This window comes from Bombus terrestris, chromosome 1 (assembly GCF_910591885.1).
Source record: "Bombus terrestris chromosome 1, iyBomTerr1.2, whole genome shotgun sequence".
Classification (NCBI taxonomy): domain Eukaryota; kingdom Metazoa; phylum Arthropoda; class Insecta; order Hymenoptera; family Apidae; genus Bombus; species Bombus terrestris.
In genome coordinates, this window is record NC_063269.1 from 5460289 (window position 1) to 5479848 (window position 19560).

The 19560-nt window shown below is 29.3% G+C and overlaps 6 protein-coding genes across 19 annotated transcripts; 3 read left to right on the plus strand and 3 right to left on the minus strand.

Moving 5' to 3' along the window:
* Positions 1-262: 262 nt before the first annotated feature.
* On the minus strand, positions 263-9269 carry LOC100646768 (E3 ubiquitin-protein ligase Nedd-4). 7 transcript variants are annotated; one of them, XM_012309251.3, is made up of 17 exons: positions 9132-9269; positions 8522-8688; positions 6932-7132; positions 6695-6855; positions 6179-6347; positions 5964-6079; positions 5743-5866; positions 5034-5183; positions 4540-4590; positions 4177-4453; positions 4031-4089; positions 3885-3950; positions 3585-3814; positions 3389-3510; positions 2666-3305; positions 2380-2512; positions 263-2302 (listed from the first exon to the last, which is right to left on the minus strand). In XM_012309251.3, the coding sequence occupies exons 2-16, from the start codon at positions 8672-8674 to the stop codon at positions 2410-2412; spliced, it is 2622 nt and encodes an 873-aa protein (XP_012164641.1). In that variant the 5' UTR covers positions 8675-8688; positions 9132-9269; the 3' UTR covers positions 263-2302; positions 2380-2409. The 7 variants fall into 7 exon arrangements, with proteins under 7 accessions (XP_012164641.1, XP_012164633.1, XP_048261186.1 ...); XM_012309243.3 differs by having other exon boundaries at positions 2370-2512; XM_048405229.1 differs by having other exon boundaries at positions 263-2512; positions 6179-6335.
* A 498-nt stretch (positions 9270-9767) lies between these two features.
* LOC100646972 (endoplasmic reticulum-Golgi intermediate compartment protein 2) lies at positions 9768-11657 on the plus strand. The gene is made up of 6 exons (XM_012309272.3): positions 9768-9909; positions 10002-10169; positions 10253-10625; positions 10694-10944; positions 11022-11282; positions 11350-11657. Exons 2-6 carry the CDS (start codon positions 10067-10069, stop codon positions 11538-11540), a joined length of 1179 nt encoding a protein of 392 aa, XP_012164662.1. The 5' UTR covers positions 9768-9909; positions 10002-10066; the 3' UTR covers positions 11541-11657.
* A 163-nt stretch (positions 11658-11820) lies between these two features.
* Positions 11821-12797, plus strand: LOC100647209 (heat shock factor-binding protein 1). The gene is made up of 3 exons (XM_003393093.4): positions 11821-12184; positions 12272-12338; positions 12540-12797. Exons 1-3 carry the CDS (start codon positions 12086-12088, stop codon positions 12626-12628), a joined length of 255 nt encoding a protein of 84 aa, XP_003393141.1. The 5' UTR covers positions 11821-12085; the 3' UTR covers positions 12629-12797.
* Positions 12795-14860, minus strand: LOC100650310 (CBY1-interacting BAR domain-containing protein 1-A). 3 transcript variants are annotated; one of them, XM_012309312.3, is made up of 9 exons: positions 14718-14860; positions 14533-14634; positions 14301-14429; positions 14035-14215; positions 13716-13940; positions 13551-13583; positions 13267-13434; positions 13071-13178; positions 12795-12999 (listed from the first exon to the last, which is right to left on the minus strand). In XM_012309312.3, the coding sequence occupies exons 1-9, from the start codon at positions 14747-14749 to the stop codon at positions 12880-12882; spliced, it is 1098 nt and encodes a 365-aa protein (XP_012164702.1). In that variant the 5' UTR covers positions 14750-14860; the 3' UTR covers positions 12795-12879. The 3 variants fall into 3 exon arrangements, with proteins under 3 accessions (XP_012164702.1, XP_012164709.1, XP_012164715.1); XM_012309319.3 differs by lacking the exon at positions 13551-13583; XM_012309325.3 differs by having other exon boundaries at positions 12795-13178.
* On the minus strand, positions 14736-16948 carry LOC105665823 (secretion-regulating guanine nucleotide exchange factor). Of its 5 annotated transcripts, none has more exons than XM_048405294.1 (7): positions 16707-16948; positions 15831-16398; positions 15522-15746; positions 15291-15443; positions 15070-15218; positions 14943-14948; positions 14736-14878 (listed from the first exon to the last, which is right to left on the minus strand). In XM_048405294.1, the coding sequence occupies exons 1-7, from the start codon at positions 16728-16730 to the stop codon at positions 14873-14875; spliced, it is 1131 nt and encodes a 376-aa protein (XP_048261251.1). In that variant the 5' UTR covers positions 16731-16948; the 3' UTR covers positions 14736-14872. The 5 variants fall into 5 exon arrangements, with proteins under 5 accessions (XP_048261251.1, XP_048261245.1, XP_048261253.1 ...); XM_048405288.1 differs by having other exon boundaries at positions 14943-14977; XM_048405296.1 differs by lacking the exon at positions 14943-14948.
* Positions 16949-17008: 60 nt separating this feature from the next.
* On the plus strand, positions 17009-19548 carry LOC100647089 (cell division cycle protein 23 homolog). Of its 2 annotated transcripts, XM_003393092.4 has the most exons (7): positions 17016-17376; positions 17460-18121; positions 18201-18380; positions 18457-18621; positions 18693-18939; positions 19011-19272; positions 19346-19548. In XM_003393092.4, the coding sequence occupies exons 1-7, from the start codon at positions 17276-17278 to the stop codon at positions 19454-19456; spliced, it is 1728 nt and encodes a 575-aa protein (XP_003393140.1). In that variant the 5' UTR covers positions 17016-17275; the 3' UTR covers positions 19457-19548. The 2 variants fall into 2 exon arrangements, with proteins under 2 accessions (XP_012164679.1, XP_003393140.1); XM_012309289.3 differs by lacking the exon at positions 19346-19548 and having other exon boundaries at positions 17009-17376; positions 19028-19231.
* Positions 19549-19560: the final 12 nt, after the last annotated feature.

A 19560-nucleotide genomic window follows, 5' to 3' on the forward strand; every position in this document is an offset into this window, starting at 1 on the left:
TAACGTGTGTATATATATATATATATATTGATCGTAAAATTAATTCTTAATTATTACAATGTGTAACTTCGCCGTATTTCGATAATAATGAATAATCGCAATAACTAGCTTACAAACATTTTGTTTACAAGTTCATCTGTCACAAGTACAGTAAAAATGTACGTACCTTGTAATCGATATATTACAAGAAATATGTTTATATTTACATACAATCTAAAGAGAGGTAAATTGGAGTTAGAGTCACATATTTTTGCAACTTACGCAGATACATGTGGATAAGCTGATAAATCATTTCTGTAGTATGACGTTATGAAAAAATTAAGTCGCTGTATTTGTGAGCTTGCAACAAATTATCTTATATAACATTTTAGTAAAAATAATAAATAAACCTTGCATGTTCTATATTCTATTATTCACTAATATATGCGAATTCTAAGGTAGATAATAATAATAATAACAATAATGATAATAAAAGAACAATTAAGTAAATATCTTGAAACGTGGGCAACTAACAGTCTTAGCTTCTAACCCGATTAAATTATAACTTAGTGTTAGAAAAAATACTACGATTTCCAAGTAACATTGGCTTTTTAAAAAATATAATACATTGAAATGCATTGTTCCATTCTGAATATAATACGTTCATCGTGTAAATGCAAGAAGCCGAATTTTCGTCATTAAAAAACATGCAGCGTATAGAAAATCGAAAATAATCATAATTTAAGGCCACAAAATTTTTGTCGTAATAATAATATTTATTATCTAATGGGACGTATCTGTTTACAATAAAATAAGCTGTACAAATAGGATGGAATGTTTCGTTAGCTTTAAATGCTAGTTATTTGTTTAGAATACTTGTTACTTTTTTGAAATAGCTATTATTGTACAAAGTAGGCATTTACAAATTTGATCACGATATCTTCGAATAATCAATTTCATAGGTAGTATACCATTTTTAACGAAAGAATAGACTATGTCCACTTTTTCGTAAATTGCTAAAATATATAAATAAATTTCGCTGTTTAAGCAATTTGATGTATATATTCTTTTATCTTATTTAATGCTATATACAATGAGCTAAGTATAATATGCTTTCCATCGTCAGTTCTTAGAAGAACACACAAGAAGAACGCTGTCCAATACGAAAAATTTTCGATTTGTTATACGAATAAACTATGTAACAGATACGTCTGTTCCAAAAAAATAACTTATTTTTAATTATATCTATGATAAATTAAATGATGTCTTTTACCATAAATTCATAAATCGATCGAAAATGAAACAAATTACGTATTTCACACTGTCTGTTATTCTTCTTGCTACATCTTCTAATAGTATAATTGATTTTCCAAAACTTTCTGTTTACACATTTTTGCGACTATGCATATGTTTTCAAGAAACAAAATTTTCTAGCCTTTGTTACTACGATAGAAAATCTAAACGTGCGTAATACGTGAGTCTTTAAAGATTTAATTTCTTTATATAAAAACAAAATGTAAAATTATTACATTTACAATTTCAAACAAATTATTGATTTAAAAAATAGTGTTTAATTTCATGGAAAAATTAGAAATCGTCATTGAAAGGGATCTCGTTTTAATAAATTGTGTTATAAAATTAGACCAAAGAAATACGTATATATGTATAATATTAAAATTCAAATCAATATTACACAACAATTCATCGTAAATTATAGCGTCATTGTATACAATATAATTTGACAGATGTTCATTTAACTTGAATGTAACTGAAATTCGATATATTTGAAAATCGTACTAAATCCTACGTGACAAAATTTAAAACTTCTTTTTTCGTCCATTATATATTTTAGTATAATTTGACTTTTTAAATATGTAAACTCATATTATTTATAAATTCCTTTAACAAGGCATTTTATCAACAAATTGAGATAAGTAATTAATATATAGATTATTATCTCTTATCTTAAGTTATTTACAATTAATACCAGATTAATGTTTTTATAGCAGCAAATAAAATTTTCCCAAAGAACTCTTTTAAAGTATAGTAACCATCAAAATATGGAATTACATTTAGAACGTGAATGAGTTAATAAATTGTAATTCATCAATTGCTGAAACAGCATTTGAGATTACTATCAACTTTTTTCCTCCTGTTTGTTAAATATAGCCTATAATTTCTAATGTGCATCATGCGTAAAATTTTTTCGAATTATTCGTAGAGGTTAAGTAATATCTAAACGTACTTTTCATTGATTTGTCTTAATGTTGTAACTAGCAGTCAAAAGACACCTAAGTCTTCAGAGTGCAGAAAAATGTTTATCCTGTTAAATAGTTAATCATATTAGACAGTATACATGGTTGTGTATCTATATGTATGTATATATGTACATTATATTACAGATATCATCATGAAAAGGGGTATTTCGTGCTAATCCACTCCAGCAAAACCTTGCGAACCTTCAATTGCTTTTATCAATTTCTCTCTCAATTGTTGATAACTTTCGTATGGAGGGAGATCTATACGATTAAAACTGAAAAGGATACATAAATCATCAGATATAACTCTACACTTTTTTTGGTTTCTTTTTTCAAATTTTTCAAATGAGAAAGATTACTATAATTTTTAATCCATCTTACTTTAACAACTACACATAAGATTAAACATTATGTTAAAATTTACATACCAGGTATGAGCTCTTGGATAATTTTCTGGTGTACCCCACTTCTCAATTGTAAATAATTGTGGACCATTGCTACCATAAAGTTCTTTAAAACCATTCATAGGTACTCGCGATGTACCAGTAACAAACTGTAAAAGTCTGGATCTCATTTCATTGCTAAATGAAAGTACCACACGCCAAAACCACTGAACAACGATGTGATTAGCGTGATAATCTCCTTTGTACAATGTGTTTTGTTTCCAATCTCTCACGTCAATATGTTGAATACCACACATTAATAATTCTAATTCATTTTCATCAAATATTTTTACCAGTGTTGGTGGTATAAGAGCATTAAATCCCTCTAAAAATGCATTCATTTGTTCTTGAACCCTTGATACAAAACGCCACTGTATAACTAAAGCTATATATTCATCTTTATTTTCGTCTGTTAATGGTATATTAGCACCATCTGGTTTAAGTTCTCTTTGAGACGTATGTCCAAAACTTTCTTCATCAACACAAAACGTAAGTTCCAATTCACTGGGGTCATTTTCTTTAATCCACAATAATGAATTGTAATATTCTGAATCAACGCTTTCCATATCTTTCAAATCAATAGATTTACCTAACATCATTTTATAAAATGGACGAATGAAAAATGCTGTAAAAAAAGATAGGAGCTCCTTTTATATTTTTTCTTAATGAAATGTTTTATATCTTCTGTATAATTGAAATAATTCTTACCATCCAACAGTTTACCATGATACACAGCCATACCTGCTATGCGACCAATAAATTTGAAATAATTTAAATGTTCTTCATTACATACCCCCGAAAATGGATTAATTTGCAAGGTATAATTATCCCTACAAACATTTCAATTGTTATTATTTTTTGCATTTTATAGAATGCAAATGATTTTATACATAAATATACCTACGTAGCAGAATATTCAAATAATCCATAGTAAGGATTAAACATTTCTTTAGACAATAGGAAAAACCATTCTCGAGCGAGACCTCCATAATCTAAACCAACTTCTCCTTCAAATTCAACCCATAATTTTGTTTTCAATATTTCTACTCTGTTGACAGAACTAATTATACGATACGAATCTTCTAGGATATTATTTCGACCAACTTTTATTTCAAATTTATTAGGAACATTACTCTGAAAAAAAATATGGCTGAAATATAAGAGAAATCAAATATGGATAAGTTTTGTACAATCATATACTTACAGGCTTTCTTAACTGAGATTTAAGATATTCGTATTTACGTTTATAATCTCGTGAATATGGTACAGCCTGTGAAAATATAGGAATATTAACAAATTAAATGAGTTATACTTCATATATCACGATCTTTGGACTAAAGAGACTCATACCGGTCCAGCAATTTGAGGATTGGACATGCGAGGATCTTCCCATTGTGTTGTTCTTGTATCTGCAAAGCAAGAATAGAAAAACAAATATTGCATGATCAAAGCCAAAATTTTCGAACTTTACAAAATCTTGGTAAACATTCACATACTATGATCAATGAAAAATATTCGGCCATCCGTATGAACTCTTTCTTCCCAACCTTCAGGAAGAGGACCAAGCTGATCTAAATCACTTCTTGGTGTAGTAGAAGGAGCAATGTGATTAGGTATTGAACTTGGTCGCCCTGTTCGAGGATCGATCCATGTTGTTGTCCTCGCAGTGTGATCAATAAAAAATACTCTACCATTCGGAGCTATTTGCATACCCCACCCAGGTGGTAATCCTTCGTCACTTGGCGCAGGAACTACAGGTTTCGGACTTTCGATCTAGACATCGAATCAGTAACAGGAATTAGGGTAAATAATTTTTATAGTATTCGCTGTTGTTATTTACAGTAAAATGCTGTACTAACTTGTTCAGATGATCGTCTAGATCCAGCTGGACTATCCACACTATCATCACTCTGCAAGTACAATAGTAATATATTTTCATACAACATGTACATGGATATAATTTCAATCTATTATTTTACAAAGAAATTTATATGTTATACACTTTCAACATTTTATAATGTATTACAAATTTGTTATCATTTTTGCGTAATAAACAACAAAATTAATCAAAATAGTGCAATATGTCAATTACAGAAATACAATTTTTTTTAACACTAAGAGTACTTTTTAGAAAGAATGGTTAGTTTGTAATACCCAACTGCATGGTGAAGTTTTGTAATAAATGTTTTAAATTGTATTACAACATAAAGTAATACAGACAGCAATGCACTACATGAAAAATATATATAATCTCTGTTTACAAATTATAGCCTTTATTTTCGTCAAATAAATGAACACATGTAAATAAAAACAGCTTATACAATCGAAAATAATCATATCTATGAATGAGTACCTGGTCTTCATATTCACTAAGGTAGCCGCGTTGATCAACAGAATGTCCAGAGTCTGACGAAGTATCCCCACTACCCCCTCCCCTATGATTCTCAATCTCATAATTTCTCGCATCCGAATCTTCGCCATCCTCACGGAGAACTTCATCATCCTTACACACACATGCACAAAATTGCTACATACTGCATGCTAAATACTCTATTTGTTAGAAGGTTTTTATACTGTTTAGACATTTATATTCATATTTTTGTCTTTCAATAATTCATGCACATTTTGACAGTTAACAGTTACCTATTAAAGCACATATCTATAGTTAAACAGAGTATGATGCGTCTATATATGTTAAATGGGGTTACATAGGCGTTTGGTTATAAACTTTTTGTTAATTTACACAATTAAAAAGATAACATACAAAGCAAAAAATATATGTGGCAACAGTTTCTAATCTACTCCCACCTAAAGATATAAATATATTTTTATTATTAAAAAATATATTAAACGTAAACTTTGAGTTTTGTGCGTGTGTGTGTATCTTTTTACACACAACAAGTCTACATAAACTCTAAGTCTCAAAATAAAGTATAAGACATAATATTCTGTTATAATAAAAAAATTTGGAAACAGATTCTAAGCTGACTAGTTAGTAAATTCATTTCATCTTTTTCTTTCTTTTACGGTATTTACATTAATTATATAACCGCCAATATTACCTGATTAATTGAACTTCTGTGTCTATTTTCTTCATCGGCACTAATGTGAAAACGACGTTGAAATTCAGTTACTGCAGTATTGAAATTTCGCTCAATAGTCATATTTCCACTAGGTGATGTAGTACTATAAATAAATTCCAATATTTCCGCATTATTATTTATACTTATTATGCAATAAATATGTTGAAGCAGATATATATATATACACATCTGTTACATACGATTCTGATGGATGTTCCCATTGTGTAAATCTTGCTACATGATTGACATAATATGTTCGCCCATTTGCATCTTGTCTCTCTTCCCATCCTGGTGGTAAAGGTCTGATAATCATGACCTAAAAGAACATTCAATTAAAGTATTAGTAGTTTATATATACACGAGTAGAGTCATCTTTAATATTTGTAGTTTAAAGTATAGATGTAACTATGCATACCTCTGCAGCTTGTTCCACAGGACTATTATTTACTGGTTGTACCATTTCCCAGCCTCCTGAGTCTGATGCAGTATCTCCATTATCATTGTCTACAGTTGATGAGTCAGAAATGTATGCATGATACACTTCCAAGGTGCCTTTTACTCTTGAACGCTGACTGGAATGATTACTAGCCATATCCTCGTAAGTTATTCATTTTGCATTTGCAAATGAAAGATACAAAAGAAATATATTAATGAACTAAACATGAAAATTCGTGGTATGGAGCCAATAAATATAACTAGATCCAAAACTGACCCAAAACATGTAACAGTGCATATAAAAATAATAAAAATGAAAATTAATGAATAAAAGTAATGAATTTCAATTATTTTTATTGTATATATAATATATTGTAGCTTGTAAAACCATATCTGTAGTTTGAGGCCAAATAATTTTAATAGGAAGCTAAACAAATTAAATTTTTAAAATATACAAAAATACACAGCTTTAAGCATATATTATAAAAATACTTACCTACGTGGTCGAAGTAAATAACGCCTAACAGGAATTGTACGACCTTCTTGTTCTTTAGGTAGATTAATCAATGTTAATTCTACCATACCAAGAAAATCATCCCTTGTCAATCTATTCTCATCAAAAACTTGTAACACCAATTTATGATCGACAGGTTTTACCTAACAATAAAGAATATATATTTTCATTAACATATTGAATTTATCTTGACATTAAATTATATTATATCATACTTACTCTAAATATAAATTCTTCTTCCCAGACAGGATTCAATGTCTTTTTTTTAGTTTTCGTAAGTGCAGAATCTATTGTCTGATCTCCATTTAGAGTATTTAAATCAATACGCACATAAGGATCGCTTGCACCAAAGATGTCCTTTTTTGCTAATTGGTGACCAGCGATCACTTTTAATCTCAGCTTTCGGGTAGCTTCATCTCTCTATACACAATATCAAAAAACAAAACAAAAACATCAACTAACGCTAGATTCTCAAAATGTTAAATAAAAAAAAGTTAAACTTGTCATGTCTATTGTTTCTATTAATAACCATGATAAGAATTTTCTGATTAGTTTTATATGGTTTATATAATAAACAAACAATTAACTATTTTATTTATATTTTATTTAATACATCAAATATAAAAACACAAAATATAAAGCACTACGAAAATAAATAAAGTTATACATAAAAGATGAAAAGAATATACTGTTTTTCAAGTTTAATTTAGATGGGTAATAAAATATAAAAATATTAATATTGATGCATTTTATCAATTTATTGATTGTTTTGATTAAAAAAATATAGAGATGATTTGTGCTACGATTATTAATAATATAAACATTTTATTATCAACGCAATAATATTATTAATCATAAAATCAACAACTTTGTGGAAGTAACACCCTTTCTGAGATCTATCAATCAAAAATCCAACCTGTACTTGTCAAACTGTCAAAATAGTTACGTACGGATTCTCCGTCAGCCCCAGACGTTGGATTATATCCATAAACATGTTCCTCTGCCATTAACGTTATGTGTATTCAATTTATTCTTAATCGTTGATGGCTACTTCTTACAATTTTACTAGGTTCACAGTTTCTTATATGCCATCAAGAAACCTATTTTGTCTTAACCCCTCTCGGTTACTATTGCACGAACGAAACGGATATGACATACTCGCGCTTAAAGATGGCTAACTTCCTTTTAAATATTCAAACGTGACTAAAATCCATCTCAATCATTTCAAATAAAAAAAAAGAATCATTATTGTGTATATGTACATTTTACAAAGTATATTTTCTTTAATCTTTATCAATTTTATCAGTATTAGAACAAACAAAAATTGCTGGAAAGTAGATTACGAAACAATATTAGATATCCTTGACACGAACAACTTCTAACGCGCCTGCGAAAATCTCTCCAAATTTTTCTAAATAGACGTCTTTCGTTATTAAATGTAGTAAGTTGAACGACGTAATCGAAATTGTAAGAATTTGGTTTTTCATCAAAACATTATTACCTTGCAACGCTACGTTTCAACGATTGATGCGCATAAAAAGTGACTCACGTGTTTTCTAGTATATCTGTTTTATTTGTTTTTGTGATTTCTCGAGTATCAAAGTATTGTTTTAATATCAGAGAGTCTTTGTATTGACATTAATAAAGATGTTAAAATAAAATGTATGATAATAAGCTATATTGTTCAGTTAAATTTCCAGTTTAATATCATGAGATATGATAAGAATGAATAATTTCTAAGTTATTATCTCTTAAAATAATGCATTGTACAAATATCATATATACAAGGAAATATGATTATTTACATACTGCAGGTTCTGTCAATGAAAAGCGTCCTGGTCTTCTGTTAGCTTGCAATGCCCGAGATGCAGAACGATGCTGAGAATTCCAAGTATAAGCACGAGTTCTTTGAGGAGGTGATTCAACACCAGCATACATTGGGTAGGTCAAAGTACCAGGCATCTTGTGTTCTTAATCTTTTAATAATAGTTTTAACACATTAACACAAAAATTATTCACTATGATATTACATGTATTTTATTCTTTTTATGTGTAATTTTATATAATTATATAAAGATAGTATATTTGAAATATAAATGATTATTGCAACTGCTTTTTATAATCTTTAAAAAGTATTAAATTTCATTTGCATAACAAAACCTTTTGCAAGTTAACTATAACATTTTAAAGTATTTCATATATGCTCTTAGGTGCCACTAAGTGTAGTGTAGATCATATAAATAAATAAAAACTAATTGTTTCTATTTGTTATATAATAAATTTATAAGATAACATAATAATAAAAAATTAAATAAATAAACGTACTAAATACTTGCATCTAAGATGAGTAATAATATTGATATTTAAAATAAATGTATGTTAATAAATACTGATAATAAATCTTATCTGAAATTATTACCAAGAAATGCAGAAAGAAGATACACAAAGATGTAATATATGTGTATATATATATACACATATATATATATACATTTAAATAAAAATTAACACTTTAATATAACACGTGCACATAATTCACCATTAACTGATTTCTGACTTATTTATATTTAAGCTACAAAAGACATAATGCGTGGTCGCCCATAACTGCAAGATCACTTATTTTCAATGCGAGCATTAAGTGTAAAAATCGTTTAAGATAAGGAATGCTTTAAATCATTAAAGTGATAACACGTATTTATTCAACATTCAATTACGAATTTAACCAATACATTCATAAACTTCATAAACTTAAACTTCATAAACGTATATACGGGTAATTACTCCATCAAATATTCTGAAATTAAATAAACAATTATGAAATTATAATGAATAAAAATTCATAACATATATCTATTATTATTTTGAACAATCGTTTGTTTCTAACAATCGTGATGGTATCAGTTACTACATACTCAGTTACTCATACAGCAATAAAACATTTGATTGTGTGTGATAATTTCAACTAATTTTCGTTCTTTTTATAGGTATGGTGGCGCCTTTGGTTACCGTCTGAAACAACTAACCTTTATCTGTCGTTAAATAGAAAAATGTTGAACATTTGTATCAAAGTCTGTTACTTGTAATATGTGACTACTTGACCCATGGAACTTAATATATGTATTTGAAATATTGTATAATAGACATGCATGTGTATTTGTAAATATGTATATACTATTCATGTTAAATGTAACATTAAGGTAAAAATATTGCCAAATTTATATTATGCATACATATATGTGCTTACGTTATAATAAATGCGTATTCAAATTTATTCTTGCATATTTTGTAGGTTAATAGAATTTAGTTAGAGAATAAATGTTATATACTCATATCTGAATTTTAAAAACTGTTAAAATGTTGCGAAGACGGAATGTTAATATTAAAACTGTCAAAGAATTGGATGGATTTCCTAAAGTTCCTGAACTATATGTAGACAAAACTGCAGTTGGAGGAACATGTAAGTTTTTTGTTTTACTATTTACTGCTCTAATTATTAAATATAATATCTTACTTTTACAAGTACGATTTTTATATTTACAGTCTCTATATTTACAATCTGCACTATTGCATATTTAATAATAGCTGAAACAAGTTATTATCTTGACAGCAGACTACAATTTAAATTTGAAACAGACACAGATATTGATGCAAAATTGAAAATAAATATTGATATCACTGTTGCTATGACATGTAGCCGTATTAGTGCTGACGTCTTAGATTCTACAAATCAAAATATGATTGGACATGAATCATTAGAACAAGAAGATACATGGTGGGAATTGACACAGGAGCAGAGATCTCACTTTGAAGCTTTAAAAGATGTGAATTCTTATCTAAGAGAGGAATACCATGCGATTCATGAATTATTATGGAAATCTAATCAAGTTACTTTATATAGTGAAATGCCAAAACGGTACATAAACTATATTATTATACCCGTAATTGATACATATTATATAGATATATCAATACATCTTGCAGGACCCATCAACCTAGTTATCCACCAAATTCATGCCGCATTCATGGTAGTTTAAATGTTAACAAGGTTGCTGGAAATTTTCATATAACAGCTGGAAAATCATTATCATTTCCTATGGGACATATACATATTTTAACTTTCATGACGGACAAAGACTATAACTTTACTCATAGGATAAATAAATTTTCATTTGGAGGACCTAGCCCAGGTATTATTCACCCATTAGAAGGGGATGAAAAAATTGCTGACAACAGTAAGTTTGTATTTGTTTGTATTTGTAAATTAAGTATTATAATATTTATAATTTATTTGAAACGAAATATATTTTAGATATGATTTTATATCAGTATTTTGTGGAAGTGGTTCCCACAGATATACAGACTTTACTGAGCACTTCCAAAACTTATCAGTATAGCGTAAAAGATCATCAGAGACCAATTGATCACCAAAAAGGATCTCATGGAAGTCCAGGAATTTTTTTTAAATATGACATGAGTGCTCTTAAAATAAAAGTTACTCAACAACGTGATACAGTGTGTCAATTTCTAGTGAAATTATGTGCCACTGTTGGAGGTATTTTTGTTACAAGCGGTAAATATCAATTTACTTGAATTATTTTGTGCTGTTGAAGATATTTTTTACAGAGAAAATTTTGTAGGTATGGTAAAAAGTATTGTACAAAGCTTTTGGTATATTTTGTGTTGTAAATTTTTTGCAACTAAAGAAAACAAAAATGACCAAAAATACCCCATTCCACCTACTACCTCAAACTATCAATCGTTTGACACAGCAAATCTTCTGAATATTGCAGTACCAGAAAATGTGGATATTGTATTTAAACCTCAATAAAGGTAATCTTTTAATTAGATATTAAAATAATTTTTAAATATACAAAGCTAATAATCAATAAATATATTTGTAACTTTTCTGTATATACCAATAAAATTAATGGCGATTTTATATTTATCAGCCGTTCTTTTCTTCTTAATTTTTTAACACTGCGAATAGCAACTATATTATTGTATATTGCAATGTTAATTTGCAAACACCAAGCGTTTCATACGTATGCACCTTTATGTTTACACTATCAAACAAGGATGGTGATAAATGGGAGAAACCTTCCCCTTCTCTTAATTTCCACCAATAGAATCATTTATTTGAACAGAGTACGAAGGAAATAGTAAGAAAATAATCGTGTCTGAGTCATAATAAAAGTTTGATCGAAAAATGATATTTTATTTACATTTGTTAAATCGATGTTTTGATGATTTGCATTGTACGTAGTAAAAGTATCAGTTGATAGAAAATCTTCGCATGCGCTTGACGGAACTATTCGAAAGAACAAAGCTCATCCCACTGTGAAGCGAGATTGAATAAATACAAATCGTTTAGGAATGGCAGATATTAAACAAGATCATAAAACTGAGGATACTGATAATTATGGAATAGGTAATAGTGCTGAACCAAAAAATATGCAAGAATTGACGGAGTATGTGAGTATGATATAACTCATTATTGTGATACTCTCTATCAATATTTCCATAATGTCTATTCTTGTTTATATTTTTTGTATATTTTAGGTACAAACACTATTACAGAATATGCAAGGGAAATTTCAAACAATGTCAGATCAAATTCTTGGAAAAAATATCCTTTTTTATTAGTCGCTTAAGATGCATTTTTTTAGATAACCTCAAAAATAAAGTGTGCATCAAAGTGTATATTTTATAAGCATAATTTTTCTGTTAAGAAAATACAAATTATTACATGTGTGAAAAACAGTTTATTTAAGGGAGTTTATTTAACGTTTTCATAAATAATATTATAAATATCCTTAATACAAAATACTAGATGAAATGGGAAACAGAATAGACGATTTAGAAAAGAATATTACAGATTTGATGACACAAGCTGGTGTAGAAGGAGGTGACAAATGATTGTATTTATTATATCATTAATTTTGATATAGAAAGAAAGAGATCTTTTACATATAATATATATTATACTATACTAACAAATATTATTTTACAAGAACGGTATTTGTATATTATTGGTATGAATTTTCGATCATTAAAACAATAAAATGACTTTTTTGCAATAATGTAATGGTATAATGCATATTTTATTTCCTTTCTGTTTGTAAGTAAAAATATACAATACATTTCAATGCTAGATAAATACTAATAGATCACCCATGCTTGATCATCATAGGCATTGTTAGAAATTTTTGATATATAGGAATTGGTGGTATTGTTTTGACAATAAGTCTTGTTGAATCCTTATATCCAGAATTAGCTTGCAGTTCAATCTAGAATTGAACAAAATATTTTGGAGATAACAGATTATTTAGAATTACATAGATTTATGCCTGGTTCTCACAGGTTTCTCTTTAGTAGATTCAGACTCTGTTTCTTCTGAACTATCTCTAAATTCCTCAATCTGTACAGATTCTGAAGAGTTTGTCTTTAAGCTCGACTTTGCAGAATCCTACGAAAATAACCATTGCAGTTATAGTGTAAGCATTTGCATTGAATTATAACATATTGGTATACAATGATGATTGATTTATACTAACAATCGAGGTAGATTCGATTGCATGATTAGCTAATTTCTGAGAATTTGCGGGCGAAGACATGAAGCGACTTGCTAAATTGGTAAGTGAATAAGACTGCCGAAATGAAGTTCGCCCAACGGTAGGCAATCTCGCAATAGAATCGGGTATATGCATTACTTCACGAAATTCCTGTAATTAATCATTGCTTTAATTAATTTAAAGAGTAGAAACATATTTCTCTACTTATATTTTAGTAATTTATATGACAAGTTAATACTCAATAACTAGTGGAATAAAAAAATTACCCCATTCATGTTTCCTCTTATTAGTTGAAAGTCCTGCGAGTAAGTATAAAAAAATAATACTAATTTAAGGTAATTTCAAAACTATACAACAGATCCAATATAAATATGTGAAAAATATTTTTTTATATTAGACTATGAATATTATTTAAGCAAAAGGTGGCCTACCTCTAAATCTTTAACTTCATCGATTTCTGCAATATCCTGGTAACCCTTTGTCAGTAATTCAAGAGTTTTTGCATGAAAACTTAGTTCAATGATAATAAAATCTAAAAGTACAGTTTTCAGATCATGCAATTTCCGCTTTTCGAATGCATCGATTTGTTCTTCTAAACCTTTAACAACTCTTGAAACTTCAACAGAAGCTTTCATGAGCTCAGATTCGGCTTGAGACTATGTTGATTTTTAAGAATTTAAAATAATTGTAATTTTTTAACACTGCTTAAATGTAATTAGTTAAATGCATTGAAATTGAATGTAAGGATACAATCATCTGCCTGTTTCTAGGATTTCGTTCCCTAAGCCTATCTAGATGTCTTTTTCTTGTCAATTCTTTATCGCGTGTTGTAAATGTATTTTTTACGTCATCACGAGCGTGTTTACAGATTGTCGCGTATTGAGAAAGTGGAGAAATTATTTTGGCATCAAATCTCTGCACTTTAGCGTCCCTAAAAATAACGAATAAAAGTTGTGATAATTTAAACAGTAAAATTAATCTTTTTTGTTTCTGTGATTCAACAAGAAAATACCCACCTATAATCCCCAATTACTGACAAAGTTGCAGAAAAGTTTGCTAATCCGTTAGATAATGATTGATTTATCGTTTCCGATTGAGCGTAGGTTTCGATAATTTTTGCTATTTCATCTCCTTTATCGCGTAATCTAAAAGTACGTTATATAAATTTATACACAGAAAGATAAAGTACCATAGAAGAGAAATAATCGATATGTACAAGATCAATAGAAGCTGTTGTTATGTACAAACCTGGCAGCTTTTCTTGTATATGCCGCAAATGTCGTGCATAATTCTGCAAAATGTTTCTCTACGTTGGATATTCGATCCTGTACAAACTTTGCTTCTTGTTCCCTGAATAAATGTAATAAAATTATAAATATGAATCTTAATTCAAACCGAAGTTTGTGTAAATATAAATAATTAAAAATATGTACCAAATGCTGCTTTGAGACCTTGAACGTAACATTTTGTTCTATATCATTTCGCAACTTTTTTTTTTTATTTAAATCGATCGATCTTCATATGGAAGGTTCCATTGCTACGTCCGTATGGATACCCCACCGATAGTTTACTACTGCCAGGTGGTGCATTATCCCTACAGGTGAGGTCAACTGTTGAGTATGCATATACCCTCATCGATCTACCTGGCTTTTGTTTACCTTTAACTGTACATTTAAGTAGAATTACAAATTTTCTATATGTTTTTAGGAAGGAGAAAAGCGGAAAAATTACTAAAAAATATCTTGTTTTTATTGTCATTATTTCTTATAAAATAGTCTTTATTACTGCAAATGAATGAGCTGCACCGCTTCCGATATGAATTCCTGTGTAATTGTAGGGCAGAAGCAGTTGTTCCGGAAATTTTACATCTTTCGTATGACCATTTCCACAATTTCCGTGTTCGTTCCAACCCCAACATAAAATTTCTCCATTCTCTAAAATGTTATAAATAAAATTTGATTTTCATCAAGTTTTTTTTTTGTTGCTGTTAGTTATTATGTGTATACCAGTTAATGCAACATTATGTTCTGAGCCAGCAGAAATTCGATGCATTTTAGGAAGATTTTCGATCCGCGCAGCTTTCCAAGTTGATGCCTTTTCGAGTTTCGTAATACCTAACTGCCCATATGTATTTCGGCCCCAACCAAAAATGTTATTATCTAATAGTAAACTAACAAAGCAATCAGATTTTGAAAATATGTATATATTGTGTTAATTAAGTTGCCAAATAGTATTACCATTTAATACAATTACATGCGACCAACCACTGTACATATTAATTGGCAATTTAAACTGAACATCCGATAGTTTTATTGGAATGAATGTTTTTGGACATGCATCTGTATTTAATCCTAATTGCCCGTATTTATTATCACCAAATGCATAAATATTTCCATCTTTCGCTACCGCGATTGTATGGTATTGACCACAACTGACGCTCTCGATGTCCGATAACGTTAAAACTATTTAAATTAATTACACAATAATCTTTATTCACATTGTGAAAACATGTTTCTCTTAATACTTTTATTCCTAAGTATGTTTACCTTCTGTAAAACTATATGCTGCATTTAAAGTTCCCTTACTATTTGAGAAGCTTAAACCTAACTGTCCTTTGCTACCTGTTCCTGCTACTAAAATTTTACAATCTTCCGTTAGTAGGACAGTGTGTCTTAAACCCATCGAAATTCCTTTAATTTTTCGACCAGTTACAACTTCGAAGGGTTCGTGTGTCCATTGGAGATTGTTCGGATGTTTTCCTAATTGACCGAAACGATTCGAGCCCCACAGGAGTAAAGTGCCTTCTACTGTTAATGCAGCGGAACAATCCCAGCCGCACGCTATATCCACGATAACCTTGTTCTTTAATTTTTCATTTAATTCTCGAAATGATAAAATACTATCCTTCGTCGGAAAGCCTACTTGTCCTTTATTGTTCCAACCGCAAGAATAAACGCGACCAGAATCATCTAAAATTAACGTGTGACCAGCACCGCCAACTATTTTTTTTATTTTTTTCGGTTCTAGGGAGCACTTTGATAAATCAACTTCACATGGTAAAACACACTCTTCCGACTCAATTCCTTGTCCAAGTTGGCCGTGAGAATTAGCACCCTATAATAAGTATTAGTTTCGTTTGATTTCAATATTTTTGTTTAAAATATTCCCGCTCATAAGTATGATTTCCGTTCAAATCTTGTTTTATCGATCGTAAATAATATTTTCTAATAGCACAAATGCACGCGTACAATATCTTATTTTAGAAATATCAGATCATATTGATATTATTATTCATGAAAATAATACTTGAATATGTGAATGTAGAAAAAGTAATATTTTCTATGAATATAAGACAGAGTCCTACTTATATTTAAAATGAAACCATTATGAACACATGCGATAAAAATAAATTATTACATTACCCACGATATTAAGGAATAGGACATTGCTATAATTATATCTGAAAATTGTTACTTATTATTATATTAAAACACCCAACCAAAAAATTAATAAAGTAAAAAATAGATAATTGTACACTGAAGCACAGATAAAACATAAAATAGACCTATCATTTTGTGAAATTTTGTGTCATAAGTCATAGGAACTAAAGTTCGAGTTTTTCTCTGCCCTCTACAATTTAAAGCAGTAAATTAATGAATTATATTCAGCATATCTCGTGTATATGTACATTAGATCGGTAAGGTTGAAGATAATACTAATGTGGTAAGTGAGTGTGTTAGCTGATAAAAGATTGTAATTGCTTAAATGATCTACACTATGTCTCGTCTATGACTGAATGTATTTTCATCATACGATGAAAGGAAACCTATACGATATAGGTGGCGGCAAAACCTAAAGCGTACAGATTTCTTGTTTAACTTATTAGTTTTGTTTATACAAACATGAATTCTTTCCATAATATGTACAAAATCATTTTTTAATAAATTTTGCTAATTATAACATTGGGTAAAGTACTGATGGAACATATACAATGGAAGAATCGATAAAGTTTGATATTAAGGAGGTTAAAACCGATCTTTTGCGCGCGATAAATGAATGTTCCCAACGCGGATTATTACATACCACAAAATGGTATGTACAGTTCTTGATATAAATTTAAGTAAGATTTTTATTCCATTACTATGGAAAGGATAAAAAATATGTTATCTTTATAGGCTAGCAGAATTAAGTTATTCCTTGAAAGATGTTAAATTAAATATACATGACACTACTGTTGACTTGTATTTATCAGAGCCAAGCGAAGAGGAAGACACGTATATTTTAGCAAAAACTTATTTTGATTTGAAAGAATATGATAGAGCTGCCTATTTTACCGAGCAATGTAAAACATCAAAAGTTCGATTTTTACATCTGTATTCTCGCTATTTATCAGGTGAAAAGAAAAAAATAGATGACATGACAGTGGTGCCTCCAGATCCTTTGAAAAACGAAAGTTTAAGATTGTTATGTGCTGACTTAAGAAAAGATCACCTGGCAAATAAACTTGATGGTTTTAGTCTTTATCTTTTTGGTGTAACTTTAAAAAAATTACAACTTACCAGGGAAGCCATGGATGTGTTGGTTGATGCAACGCATAAGCAACCCATGCATTGGGGATCTTGGTTAGAATTAGCTTCTTTAATCACTGACAGGGAGAAGCTTGAAAATTTGTGCTTACCTAATCATTGGATGAAGCATTTTTTTATGGCTCATATGTATTTAGAACTGCAATTAATAGATGAAGGTTTAGCATTATATTACGAATTACAATCAATGGGGTTTGCAAAAAATGGTTACGTACTTGCTCAAACTGCAATGACTGTAAACTACAGAAGAGGTAAATCAACTTCTCAATCAAATTGTTAATAAGGACTTTAACTATTATGGCCTGTTACATTATAATATTATCATTTTAGATGTTGATAATGCTATAGAAACATTTAAGAGGATAATAAAAGCAGATCCTTATTGTTTAGACAATATGGATACATATTCTAATATCCTCTATGTGAAAGAAATGAAAGTTGAACTGGCATATTTAGCTCACAGAGCAACAGAAATTGATAAATACAGGTTAGAAACATGTTGTATAGTAGGTAAGTTTAGCGTATCTTAATATAAAAAAGTTATAGATTTTCTAGTTTGCTGTTTAATTAAAGCAGTATCTTTTAGGAAATTATTATAGTTTAAGAGGAGATCATCAAAAAGCATCGATGTATTTCCATAGAGCATTAAAATTAAATCCACAATATCTTTCTGCTTGGACATTACTTGGTCATGAGTTTATGGAAATGAGAAATACCAATGGTGCTATTCATAGCTATAGACAAGCTATTGGTATGTATTATCTGTATGTACGTATAAAATGAAATACGAGCATCTATTTATTTACCCATTTTTTTATGTAGAAGTGAATAAGCGGGATTACAGAGCATGGTACGGTTTGGGTCAGACATATGAAATTTTAAAAATGCCGTTCTACGCACTGTATTATTATAAACAGGCTCAATTACTAAGGCCACATGATAGTAGAATGGTACAGGCATTAGGAGAAGCATACGAAAAACAAAATAAAATACAAGACGCGTTAAAATGTTATTATAAAGCATGCAATGTTGGTGATATCGAAGGAATGGCGTTGTTGAAATTAGCCACGTACGTGTTAAAGTTCAACCTTCTTTATTACGAAATGTGTGAAAATTGAAATATGCTTTAATACACTGTAGGTTATATGAAAAATTAGGTGAACATGATCATGCAGCAGCAGCATATACGGATTTTGTGATGGATGAATTTATAAATGCAGATAGAACTGACTTAAGCCATGCATACAAATATTTAACGCAGTATCATTTAAAACGAGAACAGTTGGACCATGCTAATCATTATGCTCAGAAATGTTTGCAATTTGACGAGACAAAAGAAGAAGCTAAAGCATTACTAAGAACGATTGCACAAAAGAGGGGAAAATTTGAACATTCGATGGTGGTAATGATAGAATATTTATGATATTTTATATTCATTCAGTGTTAACAAATTTTTAATATTGTATCTATTACAGGTGGAAGATATGAATGAGACAGACCCGGTTATCGAACAAGGGGAAAGAGCAGATGCTACACCAGGAAGTCAGTTATCGCCGATGAATTTGTCATTTATGCCTACGCCGTAAGATACAGAGAAAGATATATATTTTTTAATTCTCTAAGTTTACTTAAACTTTCAGTTTACATGTTGTATATATTTTTAATAAATATTGTACGACTAAATCATCGA

What these genes read in the sequence shown, in the direction of transcription:
- LOC100650310 (XM_012309312.3), bottom strand. Translation starts at nt 14,749, where the DNA reads ATGTTACGTTCAAGGTCTCAAAGCAGCATTTG. An exon ending in ATGAAGTTAAAGATTTAGAG is followed by an intron (nt 13,584 to 13,715) that starts GTAGGCCACCTT and finishes ACTTACTCGCAG; the next exon opens with GACTTTCAACTAATAAGAGG. An exon ending in AATCTACTAAAGAGAAACCT is followed by an intron (nt 13,000 to 13,070) that starts GTGAGAACCAGG and finishes GTTCAATTCTAG; the next exon opens with ATTGAACTGCAAGCTAATTC.
- LOC100646972 (XM_012309272.3), top strand. Translation starts at nt 10,067, where the DNA reads ATGTTGCGAAGACGGAATGTTAATATTAAAACTGTCAAAGAATTGGAT. An exon ending in AACTGCAGTTGGAGGAACAT is followed by an intron (nt 10,170 to 10,252) that starts GTAAGTTTTTTG and finishes TTATATTTACAG; the next exon opens with TCTCTATATTTACAATCTGC. An exon ending in TATAGTGAAATGCCAAAACG is followed by an intron (nt 10,626 to 10,693) that starts GTACATAAACTA and finishes TACATCTTGCAG; the next exon opens with GACCCATCAACCTAGTTATC.
- LOC100647089 (XM_003393092.4), top strand. Translation starts at nt 17,276, where the DNA reads ATGGAAGAATCGATAAAGTTTGATATTAAGGAGGTTAAAACCGATCTT. An exon ending in GACTGTAAACTACAGAAGAG is followed by an intron (nt 18,122 to 18,200) that starts GTAAATCAACTT and finishes TTATCATTTTAG; the next exon opens with ATGTTGATAATGCTATAGAA. An exon ending in GCGTTGTTGAAATTAGCCAC is followed by an intron (nt 18,940 to 19,010) that starts GTACGTGTTAAA and finishes AATACACTGTAG; the next exon opens with GTTATATGAAAAATTAGGTG.
- LOC105665823 (XM_048405280.1), bottom strand. Translation starts at nt 16,730, where the DNA reads ATGTCCTATTCCTTAATATCGTGG. An exon ending in AGCATATAGTTTTACAGAAG is followed by an intron (nt 15,747 to 15,830) that starts GTAAACATACTT and finishes TAATTTAAATAG; the next exon opens with TTTTAACGTTATCGGACATC. An exon ending in GTGCAGCTCATTCATTTGCA is followed by an intron (nt 14,949 to 15,069) that starts GTAATAAAGACT and finishes TTAAATGTACAG; the next exon opens with TTAAAGGTAAACAAAAGCCA.
- LOC100647209 (XM_003393093.4), top strand. Translation starts at nt 12,086, where the DNA reads ATGGCAGATATTAAACAAGATCATAAAACTGAGGATACTGATAATTAT. An exon ending in TGCAAGAATTGACGGAGTAT is followed by an intron (nt 12,185 to 12,271) that starts GTGAGTATGATA and finishes TGTATATTTTAG; the next exon opens with GTACAAACACTATTACAGAA. An exon ending in AGATCAAATTCTTGGAAAAA is followed by an intron (nt 12,339 to 12,539) that starts ATATCCTTTTTT and finishes AATACAAAATAC; the next exon opens with TAGATGAAATGGGAAACAGA.
- LOC100646768 (XM_012309251.3), bottom strand. Translation starts at nt 8,674, where the DNA reads ATGCCTGGTACTTTGACCTACCCAATGTATGCTGGTGTTGAATCACCT. An exon ending in AATATTTTTCATTGATCATA is followed by an intron (nt 4,090 to 4,176) that starts GTATGTGAATGT and finishes CTTGCTTTGCAG; the next exon opens with ATACAAGAACAACACAATGG. An exon ending in AATCTCAGTTAAGAAAGCCT is followed by an intron (nt 3,815 to 3,884) that starts GTAAGTATATGA and finishes ATTTTTTTTCAG; the next exon opens with AGTAATGTTCCTAATAAATT.